This window comes from Platichthys flesus, chromosome 10 (genome assembly GCF_949316205.1).
Source record: "Platichthys flesus chromosome 10, fPlaFle2.1, whole genome shotgun sequence".
NCBI lineage: Eukaryota > Metazoa > Chordata > Actinopteri > Pleuronectiformes > Pleuronectidae > Platichthys > Platichthys flesus.
Window position 1 is genome coordinate 9484389 of NC_084954.1, and position 22550 is coordinate 9506938.

Genomic DNA, 22550 nt, shown 5'->3' on the forward strand with positions numbered 1-22550 from the left:
AATTACCAGGCATTTGCATTGCAAAGTCCCCCGTGCTGCCCTCAGCTCCTCTGCCGGTGATTGAGCTTCATTTCTTCCGCAGATAAGAGAGAGCGAGAAAGAGGAAGAGAGAGGAAGAAAAGAAAGGAAAGGGGGGATTGCAGGAGGGTGTGATGTTATTCTGGTTTGGAGGATAGAGGAAACAATGCCCCTGAATCCTTCGTTAGTGGTAGATTTGTTGGTTCAAAGCAGGCGCGAGAAGTTCCCACACTTTAAATAATCCTCCTCATCACCACCACATCTCTTGATCGGGAGTGGAAAGGAAATCAGAGGGGCAGGAAAATCAACAGAGAGTGAGCTCTTTTGTATATTTCACCTTTAATAGTCGGGGAGACAGCAGACAGTCAGGTGAGTGTGGGGACAGACTTGGACAAGCCAGACAACCAAGGACGTTGCAGTCATGTGATGTGTGTCCTTGGCCACAAGGCCACCGTGATGTCACACTCTTTGAGATTATTGTCTATGGTTGCGGGTAACAATTCATTTTCATTATGGTTTGTAAATAAAACATACGTCCAGATTGTCCACAGGGACATAAAGAACATAGATATCCAATGTCCAGCGATATGAAACATGGATATATGACATGGATATTCAGTATAAAGAACTTTGCACATCAACCTGAATAAATGGCACATGGTGACAAATGATTTCGAGGTGAATTTCATCTACATCTTAACCTTTTATAAACAAAAACAACTACTAAAAACAAATATTTTTAAATAAATTGACAAATAAAGTTAACATCAGACTGGATAGAGGAGGAGGTTTTTCTACTATTACTGCTCCTGCTTCATAATTTGACATTGGCAACAACACGCATCTTGATTGGTTAGATGTGTAGGCCCAGGTTTGTGATGCAATTAGCTTGGAGACTTGTAACTACTACTTGCAACTCTCCGTATAGGCTACTAGAGCAAAGACGACACAGTATTTCGCGAGGTTGTGTTTTTTATGTCTCACAAAGACTGATCGAGTAACTTGACCTTTTGTCAGCAGATGTGAATAAACACTGTGCAGATGTATGCAGCAGGCAAATTGAGTTTTACAGGTTTAGAGTACAAATAAGAGAGAGAGAGGTAAAGAGATAAAGAGACCCTCATGTCAGTGCCGGGATGAGTTGTGTTAAAATCACGTATGTCTCAGCTCCAAACGGACTGCACACATTGATCTCTCGTGATGATGGGTTTGGAGATAAGAGCATCATATGGTCCGTGCTGAGTGTCGGTAGTTCGCAGGCTGAATGAACTGTAGGAACATCACAGCAGCGGGTTGTATAATACGTTCTTTAAAGGTATAGAGCAGTTTATTAAATGTGCTGTTGACAGTGGAGTCTCCAAGCTGCTCAGGATTAATCCTGAACACACATCGCTTGATGTTAAAAAAGGAAGCTATACATCCATCCATCCATCCATACTGTTCATACACACACCCATGCATCCATCCATCCCTCATCAATCAATACACACTGTACATACAGCTATACATCCATCCATCCATCCATCCATACTGTTCAAACACACATCCATCCATCCCTCATCAATCAATACATACTGTACATACAGCTATACATCCATCCATCCATAAATACTCTTCATACAGCCATCCGTCCATCCATACTGTTCAAACACACATCAATGCATCCATCCATCCATCATCAATCAATACATACTGTACAAACAGATATTCATCCATCCATCCATCATCAATCAATACATACTGTTCATACAGCTATACATCCATCCATCCACTCATCCATCATCCATCCATCCATCCTGACCCACCGGTGGCACCTCCCACAGACTGAGAGCTCATAATTGGCGCGAGCTCATTTGCATGCTGAGCGGCGCGGGTATTTATTTAAATTTAATTTCGCTCCCGCACACTGCGCACTGTAGGCTTTTGTGCCAAAGTCATATTAACCCCTTGACTAGTTGATATGCGGTGCACGACGTTGCCCACGCACGATGAATATTCATAACACGGATGTAGTTTTTCACCGCCGCCGCCCCCCCCCCCCCCCCGTTTCCCAGCCCGTCAATATAGAAAAAAGGAAAACGCAACAGCGCGCCGCGTGCGTGATGGAGGCATCCCGGAAGACATTTTCTCCAAACACACACACACACACACACACCGTTTGGCTCCTTCCAGTGTGTGTGTGTCTGTGAGCGTGTGTCGCTGCTGCCGCTGACTCGATGGCAGATAAGAGCGAGCTGCCGAGCAGGGAGCGGGCTCTGAGGGGGAGGCAGGAGAAAATGGTCGTGGCAGGTAAAGAAATGACAACATGGTGACGGAGTGAACCTGCTAGACTCACCACGTGCTAGAGTCGTGCGTGGGAAAAACATATTCAAACTACATTAATACCTATATACAACTTTCTATAGTTGTACTATATACATACACTGTTTACTATGGTGCATTATATCCATATACCTGTATGCATGTATATTTATATCATTCTCTACTTAAATAATTTGTCTATACCATATCTGCCAATATAAACGGTCTAATCTGCACTTATATGGACACGTCTATCTCAATATCTCCTAAATTTGCGCAAATACAGTTTGACATGCCAGTGCAATCATCCTGTGCCACTGCACTTTACTCAATAACATTAATCAATCTGTTTCTCTAGTGAACGGTGTGTATTAGGTATATGTTTTCTACTGAATTTTGTAGTTGTATTCTATTGACCGTTTAGGTTTTTATTGCCTTATCTGATTCTGTCTTGTCTGCTGCTGTAAAAAAAAAAAAAAGGTGCATTTCTTCGGTCTGGATCCATAAGGTTATATCTTATCGTGTCTGAACAGTTCAGCGGCCATGAATAACTTACATATATAACTTCATGCTGTTTTATTCAGGAGTTATTGTAATGATTGATGGTACGTGATATCAAAACGTTGTTGGGCTGTGAAACTGTTTTTGATTCAAGACGGTCGAGTAAGCTGATAGAATGACTGGACTTGTGATGGGCTGGTAGATGGGGTCAAACATTACAGCCCTTTTGACATAAGATGGTAGGTAAAAACAGGCCTTACGGATCAAATTCATTAAGATTGTTGTAATTAATGTGGTGAGCAAAACCAGTGTTTAACTATTTCATGTCAAAGTGGCTGCCGTGAAATAAAGGTGTAGCATCATGATAAAGGTCTCACTATTACTTCTTTGAAGTTTAAAGACTGACTTAAGCTCCTGACTGAAGGTTGTGAATTTAAACCCTTCTTTTTGGACAGAGTATAGAGAAATGATGTGTTACACCTCCTCCCTGTGCCTGCACAAGGCATCTTGACATATATGGGGATTGATTATGATTGTGGTTATGATTGATAAAAGCAATGAGGATAAAAAGCTAAATTTCACAAATTCTTTTTTTATGTTCAACAAAGCACTCACTGAACAAAGTCAAATATCTGGGTCGCCTCATCATGAATGATTTATGTGATGATGACGGTCAGTGTGTTGTGACCTCTATGCACAGCCAATATGCTGGTGCACAAATTTCACATGTGTACACATTATGTTGTAATGTACTGGTGCAGTTACAGTAGAGATAAAGTCAACAAGCTGCAGGTGGGATTAAATGACACATTTACAATCTTTCTTAAGCTCCCAAGATGGACCGGTGCAAGATCTTTGTGGCCTGTAATGTTCCTACTCACCACTTGGCCTAGTGGGCAGTAGAACAATATAATAAACACTTAAAATACATTTGTAACATTGAATAAAGCAAAGTGCTTGAACTTTTCTAATGCCTCCAAGATTAAACACCAATTTTACAAAGTACAGGGTCCAGAGATATAACCTTTTCCAAGTGGATGTCTGGAAGTGGTTTAAAGGGGACTTGGGGAGTTCTCAACATAAGAAAATTGAGAATATTTGACCAACGATCATCTTGACACTACTACCCTTGTGTCAGAGGACGTTTGGTCCACAGTCTAAACATGTGGTCTGATGGATATCTACAATGTGTGGTGATGATACAGCAGGGTCACAATGTCAGACTTATAATCACAGACTATATTAAAAGTCTGAAGCACAAAGTTGTACATTCTTCACAATTAGCAAAGTGCAGGATTCTGGTGCAGTATTCGGATGCTTTTTTCAGGCCATTATAACTTTTGATGTAGAAACTGATTGTAAAAAAACTCTTGATGGGCCACAGCCAACTTGGAATTTGTTATGTTTGTATGTCTTTGTTGCACTGACTTTAGAATAAAACAAACCAACAGCTAGAGTTAGTTTACCTCCTTTTTATCAGTAGTAGCTTCTCCCTTTTTAATTTAAACAGCCTAATTTGGCAAAATTAACCTTATAAACCATGTTTGCCTACATTTGGATGGTTTTGTTTTTAGCCTGTTTGGAAACGGTGATGCAATCTGTGGGCCAAGCTCAGAATCCGAAGTGGCAGCAAAAGCCTGCTGGGATGTGTGGTTGGATTGTGTTACAAATAGTTGATGATTAAACTGGGATGAGGCAAATCTGTATGGATCAAGTTCTTAGGACTGACAGAGACATAGTGGCACTTGCAGAGAATATGACATTTCAGTTAATTTTGTTTAGAGCGAAGTTAGATTTTTTTTTTACACCTACTTTAGCCTTTTTTATTGTTTTATTTTGATTTGTAGCAGAGACTCAAACTGCTTATTCACATCTTATTCTTCCATTCATCTTCTGATCTAATTAGTTTGGTACAGGAGGGCTTGCAGAGGAATGTGACAATAATGAAACATTTTGAACCAATTTGAACCGGACGTTCCCAGTCATCACCTACTCAGACATGAGCATCCACAAAGTGCATTATGGGAGCTGGGGTGTTAGTGCATGGTACAGAGAGGTGCCGCAGCGTACAGGGGCCCATCTGGGCATTATGCGCATGAAGGCTCCGCCCCATCATAAGTTCCTGCTCCGTCTGTCGAAGCAGCTCGGAGACACCGCATGGCAGAAATCTGTTCCTCCCCTTTCACCGTGGGGGGCGGCTTAGGTGGGGACTGGGGTTGTTCTAGATTGTGCATATGTGTGTTGGAATAGAACGCTTCTGTGTTTGTCCGTGTGGTCCAGTAAGCATGAGTAATTTGGGGATTGCAAGGACTGTCTCTGCATATGCCCTTTGCATTTCACAGCCTTGTGTGGGAGAGCGAGTGCACACGTTTGTCCCCCCTGTACAGTGAAAATCACTTTATTTGGAAAGTTACTATTTGAGTCCCATAGCCTGTTAAAAGAAGCTTGTTATTCCTTGTTTAGACATCCCAGTGTCCTCCGTTTCCTCCCTCGCTCCGGTGTGCGCAATGTACTCTGTGACCTTGGCGAGAGTGATCCAGTGGCAGATTGCTACATGGTAGGGGCACAGTAGCTATTATTTTGAGTCAGTGCAGCATAGACTGCCAATATTTCTTCCAAACGGGATGGGGGAGGTCAGCTGACCAAAATAAATCTCTGTTGCATGCTTCTCTATAACTCACGGCGAAGACATATCTCTGATATTATTTCTCTGTTGTTGTCTCATTTCCTCTGTCTACGTTGCCCTTGCTCTCTGTGCTTTTGCATTAAGCTCAGAGAGCAAGAGGGCGAGCGCGCAAATTAAGAATACAAACACTAAATAAATAAAGGAGAACGATTTGCTCTTGGGCAGCTCTGTAGCTTGGTGATTAGCTCTGTTGCCTCGGCACAGGAACAGAATGGGCTCGGACCCAACCTGAGTGCATGGAGTTTGCATGTTCTCCACATGAGTTTCCTGCAGGTGCTAGGGTTTCCATCCCAGTCACTTAGAGAAACATGAGACAATAGTGAACCATGCATCGTGCCCTAATCATACCGAAGAGAGTATGAAAAGGTACATTAATGAATTCATGCTGACCAGCAGGACACCGTCCCCTTCTTCCCTCGCAAGTTGAGAAAGATGTTGATAACACGGCACAACAGGATGTACCTCCACCTTGCTGGGGGAAGATAATGAAGCCAAGCGCTTTAGTAAATAGTCTTCCCCATAGCAACTGTTTCCGTTGCTAGGATACTGAATGTATGGAATGCATTGATGACTTGAAAGTTGTCCTCTCCAGAGTCTAGACCGCTTCCCCACCCTGCAGCTTCATGTTCTTACGCCATAATACCACGTTGGGTTGATTGAAGACTGCATCAGCATCTTTTGTGTTACTTACCTCCTGAATGTTTTTAAAAATGGACCACCTCCCACCAGCCTTGCCTCTTTCCTCCCCTCCCCTTCTTTGCCCCACTCTTTTTCGCCCCCAACCCATCCTCCCATACAGCAGCGGGTAGTTGGCACCAGTATAAAGCATCAGCCTCCTCCGACGACTCGTGCCTGACTCCCTGCCAACCTGTGTGAAGCTAGGAAGCGGAATAGTGAGAGGGAGGGAAGAGGGGAAGGGAGAGAATGGATTTTTGGAAGCATGTAAACAGAGCAGCCTGGAAATCGACCTTTCCGTCACCAGTTTTGGCATCCAGGGGTAGAACCTCACCCGTGTTTCCGCGTGTGGGGGCAGCAGCACTTGGACTTCCGTTTTACGGCTGAGAAACACGGACCCACGAGTGGATTCGGAGGGTTACAAAGACTAAACACACAAGGCAAAGTGGATGTTATTATTCGCTAAGCAACAGATTGTTCATTGGTGGTAACCATGGTACAATAGCGTTACAGGGCAGCGGGTCCGATGTTTTGGTTCTGGTCCAGCCGCCTACAACCACCTCGCTAAAAGCAACAAAAGGTGACCGAAGTATTCCAATTCAGTTCGGCTGTACTGTTTAGACTGCACTGCGCTCTTCAGATATCCTCAAAAACAAAAGCGCACAAAAGAAATTACGCCCATATCTCATCCAAGTTAGAAAAAAATCCTTTTCACGAATCCTTCCCCCATATTCAGCCTGTTTTCTTTTCTTTGAAAGCTTAGTCAGTCACACTCCCTGCTTGTTTTTTTTCGTCCTCTGTTCTTTCTTTTGCTGGCGTAGTGAGGCATCGTAGTGAGGGTATTCAGCCAGTTCTTTCTCTGTGTGTGTGTGTGTGTGTGTGTGTGTGTGTGTGTGTGTATGTGTGTTAGGTGGGGTAATTCTGGCAGAATGGGGTGTGGGCACTGGGCTGGCAGGGGGGAATGCTGGTCTAGGCTCAGTGAAAGGACCCAGCCTGGTACTGCCTGGACCTCTGCCAGCTGCTCGGTGGGAGAAATACCCACAGCAGAGATTGGTGTTCGAGGACTGTACAGCTGATTGCGCACTTGTGTGCGTGCAGGCTGGCGTGCACGTGTTTATAAGAGGAGCACAAGGGATGATGGGAAGGTGGTGTGAGAAGGAGTGTGAAGTGAAGATGGGAGAGCAGCTGAGGGAGACGAGAGCGCGGGGAGTTCTGGCTCGGTGTTGTCTTCTCTGGACAGTGCTGAGTCGGCGTGTTATAGGCTGTCTTCATTTTTACCTCCTTTTCTTTGTTTGCTTATTTGTTTGCTTTCTTTTTTTTCTCTCCGTTCTCTGTTGGATGAAGTGCCTGATCTTTTTCGTACAGTGCCCAAAGGCATGGTGGTCTGACGGCCAAAAGCCTCCCTCACTGCCTCTCTGCTACCCTCATCTGTTGCTTCTCGCTGGCTATTTACTCCTTTTATTGTTTTGGCAGGCCGAACTCTCCTCCTCCCACTCCTCCTCCTCCTATTGCACACTTGTTTCTCTCACACTCACATTTTCTCCCTGTCTATTGGCAACTTTAGGACTTTTAATCGCAGTGGCCAGAAACAGAGGACAAGAGGGTGAGATTGAGCAATGGATAGAGACCAAACAAATTAAGACGAGGAGAAGAATGAAGATGTTTCCTGTCCTCCCACAACATTGAGTCTCTCCTGAACACAATATTTAGCTAGTGCAGTCACTCAGACAGATGCACTGACTGTGCCCGTGAACGTGACCTGGCAGCGCCAAACAACCCGCTGCTAAAAGACAGAACTGTCGCACTACAGTGGGGCAGAAAGGGACTGCCTGAGGGCAGCCAGGCCTCTGTGACATTTTAGGAGTCCTTTATGCTTCCACGATCTACAATCTGTCACTACACGGAAAAAAATCAGTTTGGTCTATTATCAAAAAGTACCCTTGAGGTGTCACACCAAGACAGGCTTTATCAGTGCCACCATGCTTCTTTTATCACCTATATTCTAACACATCGTAATCTTTAGGCTCCCAGTTCGGTGGCCCTGCAATTTCAGTAAATACGTGCAAATCAAATACATATAGTTTTAGGTCCAGCCACCTACATCCACGAAGCTAAAAGGTGACCGAGGTTTTCCAATTCAGTTCTGCTGTAAGTTATATAGCTAGCTAACGTGACGTTAGCCTTGCTGTTTTGTCTGACCCAGGGTTAACAAAAATATATTTTAATGCAATCATCACAATTTAAAATAAATAAGCATTTATCAAATTCTCTTACAAGGTTGAGGAAGTGCCAACTTAGCCTAGTCACAGGCCATGTAAACACCAAGTCTGGGATTCTGTTGTGTTGTGGGGATTTGGTTATTGTGAATATCTGGTTGTATTAAGAGTTGTTTGTTGTGTTGTGGGTATTTGCGTTTTTCTAACTTCCACACTTTTGTTATCAAATTAAAGATGTTTCTTTTGCAATTGGCATGCAGCCTCTTCAGTTGCAGTGCATTGAACTCTCACCATATCCCAGCATAGCATAACTGTACCTTGTGGCTTTACACTAATCATTGAAAGCCTACAATAAACTGCAGGTTGCTGTTGGCCTTTGGCCTGTTGGGGATCACCCTGGGCCCATCTAGGAAATGAACTATTATGCCTGTGTCAGATTAGTGATTGTTTGTATTCAGGTCACTGTCACACATCTCATCTCTAGGCGGCCCCAGGACAATCACACATTAAACTTAGAGCAAGCAAGCATCCATTATCGGTATGTGCCCTAAGCTCTGAGTGTACCCTATGGCCTGTTTATCTGTAGACTAATATTAGTGGTTGCAGTACAAACCAGCCTTGCTTAGTGGAGATTTGCACGCTAAGTCACCTCAGTCTTCTTAAACCCTAATCCTCCTCACACATCTGTGGGCTACATGGAGACACACGCACACCCACACTTACACACTCACACACACACACGCTTCCTTTTTAGTGCTCTAATTCCACACAGCACAGTTGGCAGTAGTGTACCACCCTCCTGCCACCTCTCAGCACTGCAGTTTGTTTTACTTATTGCTTTTTTTACCATGGTGAAGATTAAGATAGCATTGGGTCTACTTACAAGGCCCTCCCCTGCTTGTAGGGTTAAAGAAGCGTGTTCCCAGGACGTATCATCGAGGCATAGCATAGCTGAGTTCGTGGCTACCTGGTGGTGCCAAGCCCAGCACTTAACACACTAACATTTAAAGCCACACTCTAGAGTAAGAGAGAGATCAGAAAATAACCGTGTTTACTTGTGGGTATTGAGGAGAGGACAGCAGGGATATAATGGCGGTCAAAGCCGAGTAATCTCTTAAATGTCTTCCAGCACAGAAGCTTCTGGCTCTGATCCGCTGGCCAGGGTCAGTCTGTTACAGAGTGCAGACCTATGCGGCCTAGTAGAAGCAGATAATGGACCTCTTCTGCTGGCATGCTGCAATTTGAGTTGTTGAAAGAGTGTTGTGATCTGATGCCATATTTGCTCATTCTGTCCCTTCACAGACAAGCATGCAGTCAGTGGGAATCCCACTGTGGAGCCTTTTCCAGAAGGCATGGAGACCATCATGTTTGGTGAGACAAACACAATCACAAGTTTTTCAAATCAGAAACAAACCCAGTATGAAATAATCTGGTCAAACACATTGTGTGTGTGTGTGTGTGTGTGTGTGTGTGTGTGTGTGTGTGTGTGTGTGTGTGTGTGTGTGTGTGTGTGTGTGTGTGTGTGTGTGTGTGTGTGTGTGTGTGTGTGTGTGTGTGTGTGTGTGTGTGTGTGTGTGTGTGTGTGTGTGTGTGTGTGTGTGTGTGTGTGTGTGTGTGTGTGTGTGTGTGTGTGTGTGTGTGTGTGTGTGTGTGTGTGTGTGTGCGCGCTGTCTTCATATCCAGGTATGGGCTGTTTCTGGGGCGCAGAGAAACTTTTCTGGCGCCTTCCAGGGATCTTCTCCACACAAGTGGGCTACGCCGGCGGTTTCACACCCAACCCCGACTACCACGAGGTTTGCTCAGGTACTACACTATTTTGTATATTTACGGCGTCTATGCTTGGATGTGTATGAACTACTCACTACGTCCGCTCCAGGGGGGCTGGCAGAACATTTCTCTGTAAGATGAGTCAAGGTTCAACTTGATCAAAAACTGTGAAGGAAAAAAAAAAGAAATGCGCTCGGAAATGGATTTTTTAAGTACAACGCTCTCATCCTCTCGCCTCCTTCCTCTCTTCATCTGCAGTCAACTACTCAGAATGTACTGCTCCAGATGGGCTACACCCCACATCCCCCCCCCCCCATGACCTACTTGTAAGGATTGGGCTCTGTGCTGTGCTGTACTGCGGCGTTTTTTGCTACCAGAGGTTACCGTGTTTGAAGCGAAAACGAGCTTCCCTTGTTGAGACTGTCATTCGGTGAACAAGACGTCGATGAATTAAATTGGTACAATGACAGTGAAAATATTTGGCTATACCTGTCCGCGTCTCTGAATTTGTTTCTCTACGTTTACCTCCTCATATATCATGTAGGGGGGTTTATATATAATTCAAATGAAGACGTCTAGGCTCTTCTTTTTTTTTTTTGCGCCCCTCTCGTGTTTAGGAAGTCACAAGCTTATGGTTTTGGGCTGCTCCATTTTTGAGGGCACATCATCAGAGGCAGTTGTGGAGTCGAGGTGCACGCACAGCATGGGGGACGTGGAGAGGAGGGGAAAGATGCTGTGGGCTTGGCTGGTGGAGTTTCTGAGCAGAGTCCTTCAAGGGATTGTATGTTTCCTATCCGTCTACCCCCAATCTCTCTCTCTCTCTCGCTTTATCTCTCACTCTCTCAATGAGCTCCCCAGCAACAAGAGGGTCAGCGGAGGAGGAGGATGATGACAGAGAAAGAGAGATTGAGAGCTGTGGCAAGTGAGGGAACCGGTAAAATAAAATTTTTAGAAGAAAGAAAATATTTCAGGGCCGAAAATAAGGTATGAGAAAGGATGGCTGCCTGTCCATCGTCTGAGGGAGTGCAGGCGTCGCTCCAGTGGCCATGACGGAGCAGAACACTGTGATGGCATGAGACTGAGGAGCTGTCAACACAGCCAGGCTAGGACAGACAGACAGACGGACGGACAGAAAAGAGAGAGCCGATGGAACTGTCAGCAGAGCCAGGGAAGGATGGAAGGACAGGAAGACACTTGGACGGCCTGACAGTCAGAAATAAGAGAGCGTGAGGCGCAGTCAGGTTTGCCTCGGGAGGACGGATAGGAAAGACATTTGACAGGTGGAGAGAGGGAGACGTTATTGTCAATCAGCATATTTGATCTCAACCAATACACAATACACTCTGTTTTGCAGATTAGAATCAATAGTTGATGTTGTAACCTCTTCTGCTTTAACTCCACAGTGCTGCATCGACTTTAATCCATAACCTGTAAATAAAGATGGACGACTCGTCTTCACTAGTAGACACTTCCTCCCACTATCCTAAAATGAAGCTAAAATATCCCGGACACAGTAATCATCTTGTACATTTGAAGCCAGAGTCTGCGTAGCAGTTGCGGAATGGAGCCGCAGTCGATATCACATCGTTACACATGACGGACAAACTGCAAGCTGTCAATAATAATGTTTACATAGCACCAAATAACAAAATAAACCCAAACTTGCCTGATAAATTAGCACTTGAACAAATATCTGTGTGATACAAACTACCCAAAATGACAAAAACCATGTTTGTGAAAAAAGTAATTTGTGTGCATTGACTTTTTAGTTTGACCCTTGTCCCATCTGCTAACATAGAGAAGGCAGGGTTAATGACCTATACAACCGGCAGCCACCAGGGTGTGATTGAGATGACACAGTCATGTCGTATCTTTCTGATTACCAATATAATTGTTCCTAAAGTGACTTTTGTTCCAATGAAGGTTTATGCAGATAACTGGAAAAGGTCAGGGAAACCAAAGAAACTAGCATTGACGAGACATAAACTTTGGTTGCCTTGAGTAACACGTTTGTTTACTCCGACATCTACATTAACCTCCTTCTGGAGAAGTTTCACAACGATATGACAATGACAGAGTTCTGCTGTAGATACCTTTTGGCGCGGGCTTTGATTCATATTTCAATGTTGTATTTCACACTTTGAGTTCACATTAAACTGGTGTATCATACATTATTGAGCCGTATAGCGCTTTAATTACACTCTCCTCAGTAACTGTGTGTATGGGTGTGTTCCACGTGTCTGTTTACTTTTTCACGCTCATCCGTCGCTAACGGCATCATAAACTTGCAGGAGGAAACACAGGCAAGTGACAATTCATGCAGTACCCACATTTTATCTCGGTAGCATGTGATTACAATTTTGACGAGCCACATGTCGGTTGCATTGAGCTCCAGAGCCTCTGTGTGTAGCTGCTATCGGTACCTCGTAACACCTTAACACATACGTATAAATCCAGCTTTAGAGACGCCAAGAATACACTCGCAACTGTTGCTTATCGGGACAATGTTAACGTAGATCATAGTAAGTATTGGAAGCGTCCAATACTGCTTTTTGGTGAGGACACGTTTGTTATATCTGTCTGTTCTTTAGTCAGTGATGCCGGGCTCATCTCATGGCAGCACATAAAGTAAAGTCAAATTTAACTCCATGAAGTCCCATTTGACTGTTTTTGAATAATTAAATGAAAAAAGGGCAACATGGTGGCGTGTTGATTTGGGAGGGAGGTCGTAACCCAGAAGGCCATTCACCCTGCTGAAGTGTCCTTGAGCAAAACATTGAATCCGCAGCAGCTTCAGTGGTGCTGGTCTGCAGCACTTTCAACCCCCTTCAGATGGGACAAGTGTGAAACAGCATGGTGCATATTCACCTTGTTTTTCCAGCAGGTCCTGTTTCATTTGAATTTTCTGTTTTCTCTGCTTTCGACTGTTCTTACTGAATTTCCTGTGCCAAGATTGTTAACATACAACCCACGCAACATTCATGCAGCCCCATATGGTGAGAGACATAGTATGTATTAAAGATGAAACAGTATTTTTAAATCGTGGTTTGAATGGCCAAATGAATTGCGATGAGCCCAGTACACAGTTGTCTTTAATGTTTCTTCTGCTGAAATACCAATCATTTGCATGGTTAATCTACATACTGTGTTATCGTGTGCAGTGGGTGAATATATAGTCTTTTGAAAAAACACATGCAGAAACAGAACAATGTTTATTATTTTATCAAAGTAGGTGTATTTACCTTATTGATGAGTCATTTTTAAGTTGGGCTTGCAAATCTTGATGCTTGTTCTTTATGTAGGAAACAGATCAGAAGTATTTTATTGCCAAGTAGGTTTACACCTACAAGGAATTTGCTCTGGTAATTGGTGCATACAATGAACATAGGACATAAAAACACAATATCACTGTTTACTTATTATTTACTCACTTTTTTCCAATATTTATACAAAGTAACATTTATTTTTACATAAACATTTCTGGATAAAAATATATAGAAGATGAAAGATAAAAAAAGTATAACAGCCGTTTAAACAGGTGAAGTCTTCGATGATCGTTTGGCACTGGCTGATCCGCTTGTTGTGCCGAGTGTCATTCCAGACAGAGAGTGGGTCTCAGGCCAGATGCAAGAATATGACGTATGGCGATCTCCTATTCTCTGGGATGCACCTGATGCATCTCTCTGTGTGGGCATGCTTTTGTGTAAATGGTGTGCGTTAGTGAGTGGGAGTACACCTGCGCACGTGTCTGCAATGTGTGAACAAATTAAGGGGAATGGCTCTTATTGATACAACGCTAAGCTAACACCTTGGTATTTACATACAGCTAAAGTATGTTGGGATGAGGTGTGGGATGCGTTCAGTGGTTTGTGTGTGTGTGTGTGTGTTTTTGTGTGTGTGTGTGCACCTACATGTGAGTCATAAGCAGCCCCTAGTTTGAGAATGCCTGCTGGCAGCTTGTTGCAGACAGGCGCAAGTGTGTGTGTGTGTGTGTGTGTCCTTTTCCGCAAACTCCACCATAAGCTCCAACCTTAACTGTGCCTTCTCTCTTCTTTTCTCTCCCTTTGTGCCATAAGCAGTAGCGTCGCTCTGTGTGGATTCACCCTGAATGGCTCTTACCCATGATCACAATGAATTTCCATACAAGTTGATTTTGATCAGCAAATTTTGAAATTTGGGGCGAAAGACATTATATATCTTGATTTGTATTAATCCACGTTTTTGTTTCTTCTTCAGGTCTAACGGTTCACACTGAGGTGGTGAGGGTGGTCTTCTCCCCTGAAGACATCAGTCTTGAGGAGCTGCTTAAACGCTTTTGGGAGAACCACAATCCTACACAAGGTAGCAACACGCACTCACGCGAACGTTGCCCTCAAATAAGACTGATCCCGAGGGGCACGGGGTGTATTAGAGCAGAAGGTTGATGCCCAGACGTGTGCCTGCGTGTGCGTTGTGGTTTGGGGGGAGGGTCTCATGGGTGTAAGTCAACGCCAGACAGTGTTAATGTGTCTGAGATCCAGCCATCCATAGAGAGCCACACCAGTGTGTTGCATGTTCCAGCCCCAACTGCAAAAAAAAAAAAAACCTTTCTGTGTTAGTGCATGTGAGTAGCATGTACTTCATCCAACGAGAACCAGGTATTCACGTCACGTGTGAGGTGGATGTCTGTTTCACTCATTATATCACATTTCTTCTTTTCTGGGTCAAATAATAACGAATGAATATTTGTTTTAGTGCGCTCCCTGTGTTTCATTGGTGGGTTTACTCCCCTGACGACAGCTCTGAAATTGTCAATCATAGGGAACTTTGCAGCGACGGTGCCTCATTCATTCACATGATAAATATTTGGTTAGTTGTCGGGTTCTGAACCATGTTCCAACTTTAGATATATACGCTGCAAAGTGTGCGTGACATTTACCCCAACCCCCCCCCCCAAAAGCCATCTCTCCCTTCCTCTCTTCAAGTCTCTTGTTTTCTCTGCTCACTGGAGGAGGTGATGTAAGAACATTACTGCAGTGGTACGGTGTGTGTCCGTGTGTGTGAGAGAAATGACAGGCGAAGATGTACTCTGCTCACTCGTATCAAAAAGTCAGGGAGGGGCCTGACAAGTTGGGAAGAGACGGATCAAAGATTTATTAGCCAGACCTTTAAAACTGGCTCACGCACGCACATACATGCACACTCGTTTCTGCCCATGTCAGTTCTATCATCTCTTTTACATCTGTCATGATCGCTGCTCTCGAACACCGTGTGACCCGATTACTCCGAAACGTCAGCCATTTTGACTCCCCAGTTAAATACGTCGTACGTACCTCACATCTTCCCTCGCCCTCTCCGGCTACAGCAGAGGTGGATTTGCAGCAGCAGGCAAAGGGAAGGAAGAAATCGATTGAGTATTGAGGCTCGTCCGAGATCCACGAGGATGTCGATCGGGAGAGATTCTTCGGCTCTTCGTCCGTAGCCGAGGGCAGAGACACATCTTACTATGGGCAAAGGCACCGGCAGAGTTGAGCCGACACGCCACAGGGCAATGAGGCCAAAAGACTAGTCATGCATTTCCCCTGTCTCACCGCCTTGGCTCATCTCATGTTTTATTAATAGCACGCAGCTTATTGTGTATGAAGTTTTTGGTCCTTTTGTCACAGTTTAGACCAGGTGACCTATTTCGAAACGCAAACTTAAACATGCAATTCCCCCCCCCCCCCCCCATTCTGGATGTGTTCATCTCCTCTCCGATTCTGAGTTCATGTCTTGCAGAAATTCCTCTGATTTGACAAATGTGGTGTGGAGAGGTGGAAGGGGGCCCGCTGGCTGTGCCTTCACGCATGCTTAAGCTCCAATTTATTCCATCCACCTTAGAGCTGGGCTTAAGAGAGAATGGATAAATTAAGGAAGTTCGCTCGTTTCCCTTTTAACTGCGCAGATTCACCAGAGATCATCGTATATGGAGACGCGCCCGGGAACATTAGGGATTCTGTTTTCTCCTGACACGTATCAACACGGAGCCCAGCCTGCTTCATATATACCCTCATGGAGCGCCTGTAGAACTATCATGTATATACATAATCAGATGCATGCAATACTTCCTTTAATGTGGATGTGTATCTGCGAGTGTGTCTATGCACATATGTGTGTCTGTGTGTACATGTGTTTGGAGATCTGTGCCTCCCTGCTTTGCCTCAGTTCAAAAGGGTTTAGTCCCGACAACGTGATGTCGGGCTGCGTCAGCTCCACCAATCCCGGCCTGGATAGCAACATTAGCAGCCAATCAGAAACTCCCAGCAGCCTTTGCTGTGTGCCCTCTTTCCATATTCAGCAACACTAGTCTCAATCTGCTGGCTTCCCTGGGATGTTGCATAAAGACCCCTGATTCAACACGCTCCCATGTTATAAGTTTCTTATGTCTGCATTATGACAACTCTTCGGTAACACAACTTTCTCATGTGAGTGTGCACAGAGGCACCGATGCACAGGCCGACTCGGCACAGTCGAAGGGACGCCCACATGTCGGAAGCTAACTGCAGTTGTGTTTCGTCGTGTTGGCTGAAAACATGGATTTGATGCGTGAAGAATGATCACAGCGGAGACGCAAACACGTTGTGCTCTTCCTGCACACTGCAGATCTATTGCCCACACAGTTTCCGTAGACGAGCATACTGTTCACTTCACGTTATGCACAGATGCTCATTATGTCTGCTCATAGACAGCTTTACTCCATTTGTTCATGCATGCGAATGGGCACAACACACTCACACACACACACACACGTACCATGCATGCAGAGGGTGCACACAGCTGCACCAATGGCGTGTCAGTTTGATCACTTCCTTGCAGAAGTCCGTAGGCCCCCCCGTTTCTCTCCCTGAATCTCATGTCCCCTTCGCTCCCAGTGGAGGACAGAAACGCCTGAGCTAGCCTCTTCCCAACCCGGCCCAACATGTCTACTCACCCCTCCAATTTGTTTTTCTACTCCTCCCCCCCCCCCTTAGTCACCGTTCTTACTTTTTCCCTCAACCCATACTAGCACACGGTCACAGCACTTCTTTTATTGATTTCTTTCGCTGCCTTTCTGCCCCGCTCTTGATTTCATACCCCCATTAGTTTTTTTTCAAATTCCTACTCCTGTCTCACCCCCCCCACACCTCGCTCGTTTCACCTGTCCCCCCCCCCCCCCCCCCCCCCCCACCTCCCTCCCCCAGCCTCACCCCTCTCTCTCCTTCGCAGTGAGCTGAGCGGAGGGGCAAGCGAGTGAGCAACTGGCCCGGAGCCCGTCAGCACATCCGCACCGCAGCTCGGAGTTGACTGCTCCCCGAGGCCATCCGCTCATCACACAAACACACTCGCATTCACTCACTCCTCTTTTATCTCTTAGTCACCCCCCCACACCCCTTTTCCTCCGTTCCCCTCCACCCCCCCTCCCCGCTGCCCTTCATCTTAACAACCGAGCCCCCCCCCCCCCGTCCTCTTTGTTTCCTCCTCGTTGCTTTTTTCCTCCTCCTTTCCTTCGTCTTCCCTTGTTCCCTCCATCCTTTTGGAGGCCATGCAATATTTATGGGCCTGGCTGCTGATGCTGCGTCAGTAGACACAGGAACACGAAATGCACAGCTAAGATGGCCGACGCGGCTTTCCTCGTTTGATAGCGTCCCCACATACGTGCACGCTCACCCTTGCAGGTACATGTTTGAGTCATGCAGTAGAAAAAGAGGTGTATAACAGATCTGTGAAGCGGGGAAATGCTTTTCCAAAACCAACCAATGATGTGGCCTTTTTTATGAATTCAAGAAAAATATTTTCTTTTCTTTCTTTTTTCGTATGATTGTAAGGTGTTTTGTGTAGTTGCTGCTTAAAATATCGAATCTTTGTTAAAGTATGAAAGTAGCTTATGATAAGTGAAAATGTGTCTTATCACGTATCACACACTTACCATGGATGGGGATTAGACATATATATGAAGCTGTGATGGATGTGCTAAGTCACGCTGGCAGCCGTTATTTTCTGACAATCAAAATTAGCATGAATATTCCATTTATATAATATCTTCAGCCCAGCTGGCGGCGACACACGCCAATTCCCTGTGGGGGTACCCCCCCCACGTCCTCCCTGTGTCACCCATCCCATAATTTAGGGGTCTCCCTCCTATCTAAAAGCCAAACCCCACAGGATCTGACCTTGACCCCTGACCTGTGACCTGCGCCACCCCCCACACTTCTAACCCATCCAACCTCTTCCATCTCCCCTGGTTGGCGGAGAATGGCGTGCTCATTACCAGGTGTCATTTATTACACCCTCACACACGCCGACAGCCCTAATTTATGGAGATTGCGGCACGTGTGTGCACAGCGTGGGGGTGGAGATGTGAGTCCATTCGATTATGTTGGAGGTTATAAGTTATGTAACTTGTGGTTTTTCTATAAGTCCTGTTGTGTTTGTGAGACACATATTTTATATTTTCTTGTTAACCTCGCCTGGAAATCAATTCTCACATATAAGAACTGAAACAGTAAGGGATAAATAAAACAGCAAATTAAAGGAGGGGGAGATAGATGAAATGATAAGGAACAGAGAGGCAAAAAACTAATATCCTGAAAAACTTCAGAAAATGCTTTGATATTTGGTTTTAGACAGCATCGGTGGTGTTTATAATTAATACATATGATAAATATATGATTAATAGATTTATGATAAATATTTTAAATAAAACATTACTTCATGCAGCACACTGAAACACACAGAGCTAAAACATTGACTGTCTTAATTTCAAATGATAAAAAAAAAGTCAAGAAAAATAAGAAAATGAACTAAAACATTTTTGTTCTAAAATGAGATGTGCAGCTTTGGAAAAATCTGTATTTTCTTACAAATATTCCCTGCAGGGGAGTGAAGTTGACTCTTCACTTCAAGCATAAAATCTTAGAGTAAGTTTTTGTTAAAATAATATTATCTGCAATTAAATATGGAGCAATGACAACAGGATAATTGTTTATTTTGAAAATGTTTTAACGATGTAAATATTTTTCTTTTTCTTTTGGTAAAGATTTTATTCTCTTCCCAAAACTGTGTGTTAATACTGACAGGGATCGAAAGCTACGATACAAATGTGACAGAGCAACCATGTTATTTAATGTTTAATGTGTGTAGCATTTGCTGAACCTGCTGACCAGAAAACTGTCTTATGTTAACTTTCTTTTTTTTGTAATTGTCAAAAATCACATCCTAGTTTTAAATAAAATTGAATTCATCCTCCTCACCCGGACAAATTCGGCTAATACAGTCGAGCAGGCTCCACTTGTCAGATTTAGACGCGGCTAAAAATAAACGGTACAAGGACCAGAGTCCCAGCTCTGACAACATGTCCAGGACCATGAAGTGATCATGTTAGAGAGCACTGCTCCACTAGAGAACCCCCCCCCCCCCCCCCAAAAAAAACCGAGATGACAGTCGTAACTACAGGTATCTACACGGTGTGCATGTAGAGTCGTATACACACAAATGCAGAGCACCATGGCTGAGGCACACGCAGCTCTGCTATTGGTTTAAGGTTGCCTCAGTGTGTGTAGTGTCACCATCCGACAGCCAGCAGAGCATCGCCTTCTGTTTTGCTCTTGCATATGTCACGTATTCAATCCCCTATACATATATTAACAAATGTACAGTGCATATGTGCTTGTGTGTGTGTGTCTGTGTGTGTATCTGCTGGGGATGCTCTCACCATCCCAGCTCCCGTACTCTGCCTCTGTCTCCAGCCCGTCAGGAGCAGCTTACATAAGAACAGGGCAAAAATAGCAGCTGAGAGAGGAGAGGAGGAGGAGTGCGCTCTGCTGGCACGCACACAGTTGTAACGGGACCGCAGGCCACAGCACAACGCAGAGTATTATCACGCACGCGCACACACACACACACACACACACACACACGGGGACAGAACGGTAGAAACGACGGTCGCTGGTCAGTGTGGATTTTTGACGATGTGTTTAAGAAAAGGCAGGGTCTCTGCCTCCTCGGCCTGAAGTGAGGGTGATATTACATTGAATGACAGTGCAGGGAGCTGGAGTCAGTGGGAGGTAAAGGAGAAAAGAAACTACATTAGATTGTTTCATTAGCGCTCACTCTGCCGCAGTCTAATTGGTACGCGCTGCCGAGTGCAGTGATTCCCAATTCACTTCATATGGTTTTTTTCCCTCTGCGCTCAGAAGGATGCAAAAAGTCACCAATTAGGCAGAAACATTTCTGATTGCAGACACTGACAATATCTTGAAATGTTTATTAGTTCGTTGACGTATTTAATAAAAAAAGTGTTTTGCATCATTTGCGATCTCCTCTTGTTCTACACGTATTTGATGCGCTGACTGCTCTTCCTGAAATGCAGAGGGAGTGAGAGAGCTGCAGGAGGGACATCACCTTAAGAGGTGGAGAGGTTGGGCTATTCTCAGCTCTTACTTTTACTTACAGATCATTGTGTAAAAGACGGGAGAGGAGGCCGGGTCAGGTTCAGGGGCCGGAAGAAAGGGACAAGTAGAAGTACGACCCATATTGGTCGAGTCCCCTCATCTTTTTTCTCGGCCTTTCATTTCTTCCTCCGTCTCTTTCTTCTCTCTTCAGTCCCGTCCGGTTTAATTCCCGTTTTTAGCCTCCAACTGAAAACCTCAAGTCTGACTAAGCCCACCCTGCTTCGTTTCACCAATCTTCAAGCACACATATTGATATACACATGGGATGGATGTTGGAAGGACATCAGTGAGGGGATGGGTAAAGGAAAGAGCCAGAAAGAAAGACAACGGAATGAGGATGATTTTCAGTGAGAAGGAGGAGATGTTTAAATTGGAATTAGATGAAGTAGCTGGCGTTTATCCCCAACAGTGCCGTCACGAGCTGAGTGGAGCCATTTTTATTCCCGTGCGAGGGTGAACACCGGAAGAAATGCACATTTAAAGGAGGGCGTCACTTCATCCTCCCACCTTGTCTGATTTTTGTCTTCCAATTGTGTTGACTTTTAAATTTCCGGACTTAGGGGTGGAGCAATTAATAAATATTTTTGGCTTATGTGGGTGTAGGTCAGTGACCCCCGAGAGGCGGCGTGTGTGCGTGCGTCGAGTGTGCACGTGTGTGACCCGTTGCCCCTCCCCTTTTGTCCACCCCCCATTACCCTCTGCTTTCAGTGGCAAGCATCTCATGCATAATGCAGAGGGAACAGGGAGGCTCTCATTAATAATTACTGCCGCCTTTGATGGATGGAGAAAATAACGAAGGGGGCTGTTAAAAATGGAGAGGGATGGCGGCGGGAGCAAAGAAGCGGAGTGTTTTTTTTTGGGGGGGTGGTATTGTTGCTGTTGTAGTTCTTTGAGGACTGAACGCTTGTGGGGATGGATTCAGGGTTGGTATAATAAAATCAAAAGCCAGGCTGATATTTGGGATAGTGTTAATATTTTGATTAGGCAATAACCAGTTATTCTTCTGATGGCGGAGGCAGCGCTGAAGAGGAGATTAATCTTAATTGTCTTTGTGTCAGAGACAACTATTACAACTCGAGGGTTTTTAGTCTCCTGACTTTGCTCTGATATCCCATATCCTCAAGCATTTCTTTCAGATGAAAAGCCTTCCCTGACTTCACGTTTTTATATTTTAGATATTAAAGCTGTTCCTTTTTTTTTTTTGAGAGAGAGAAAAAGGATTTGTCCAGCTCTAATGTAATTAAAGCATTCAAACCATTAGTTTGATGATAAATGACAGGTTGCCTTCTCAAAAATATTATGCATAATTTTATCATACATAATCCATTTCATGTAAGTTGGTGTTTGTGTGAGTGCGTGTGTGTGTGTTAGTCAGAACCTCAGGGTCAGAAGGGAAGGTCATAGGGAACAGTAAAGCCACAAGACCCCTGCCAGCCAGCCAGCCAGCCAGCCAGCCAATCAGATTAAAGGCTCTGGTGGGCAGCCAATGACAGAGTGGCTCGGTGGCCTTTGATGAAGGGGCCACCATTAGCCTTGTCACTGAACAACAGCGCTGGGAGCAAGATGGCTGACATCCAGAGAAAGAGGGTGAAGGTAGAGATGGATGCAGAGATGAAGGGAGAAAAATGAGAGAAAGAAAAGATTTAAATAAATCAAATTGGTGAATTTATGTTAACAATATGGTACAATATTAAATAAGTTCATCGGTTTGATCCAGACTGAAATATCTCAGCAACTACTTGATGAATTGTCAGGAAGTTTGGTAACTCATGCACTCGGCCTCGAGATAAATCACCAGTTTTAGTTATTTCCCATCTTCCTATATAGCCGAGATATCAGGTCAAAGTTTGTTCGGTACTACAGTGACTTGGTTCCTGGAAACGAATGAGGGAATCAGAAATTTCTGCAAAGTGGGAGGCACACAGTCTTCCTCGTGTT

The 22550-nt window shown here is 44.6% G+C and overlaps 1 protein-coding gene across 1 annotated transcript in view; it reads left to right on the forward strand.

Annotated features, from left to right (window-relative positions):
* Window positions 1–2103: 2103 nt before the first annotated feature.
* msrab (methionine sulfoxide reductase Ab) overlaps window positions 2104–22550 on the forward strand; it is a 33539-nt gene continuing 13092 nt past the window's right edge. Inside the window, exons 1-4 of the mRNA XM_062396577.1 lie at window positions 2104–2307; window positions 9700–9768; window positions 10081–10200; window positions 14401–14505. Of these exons, the coding sequence (XP_062252561.1) occupies window positions 2235–2307; window positions 9700–9768; window positions 10081–10200; window positions 14401–14505 (367 nt within the window). The 5' untranslated portion in view covers window positions 2104–2234. The remainder of the gene's footprint in view (window positions 2308–9699; window positions 9769–10080; window positions 10201–14400; window positions 14506–22550) is intronic.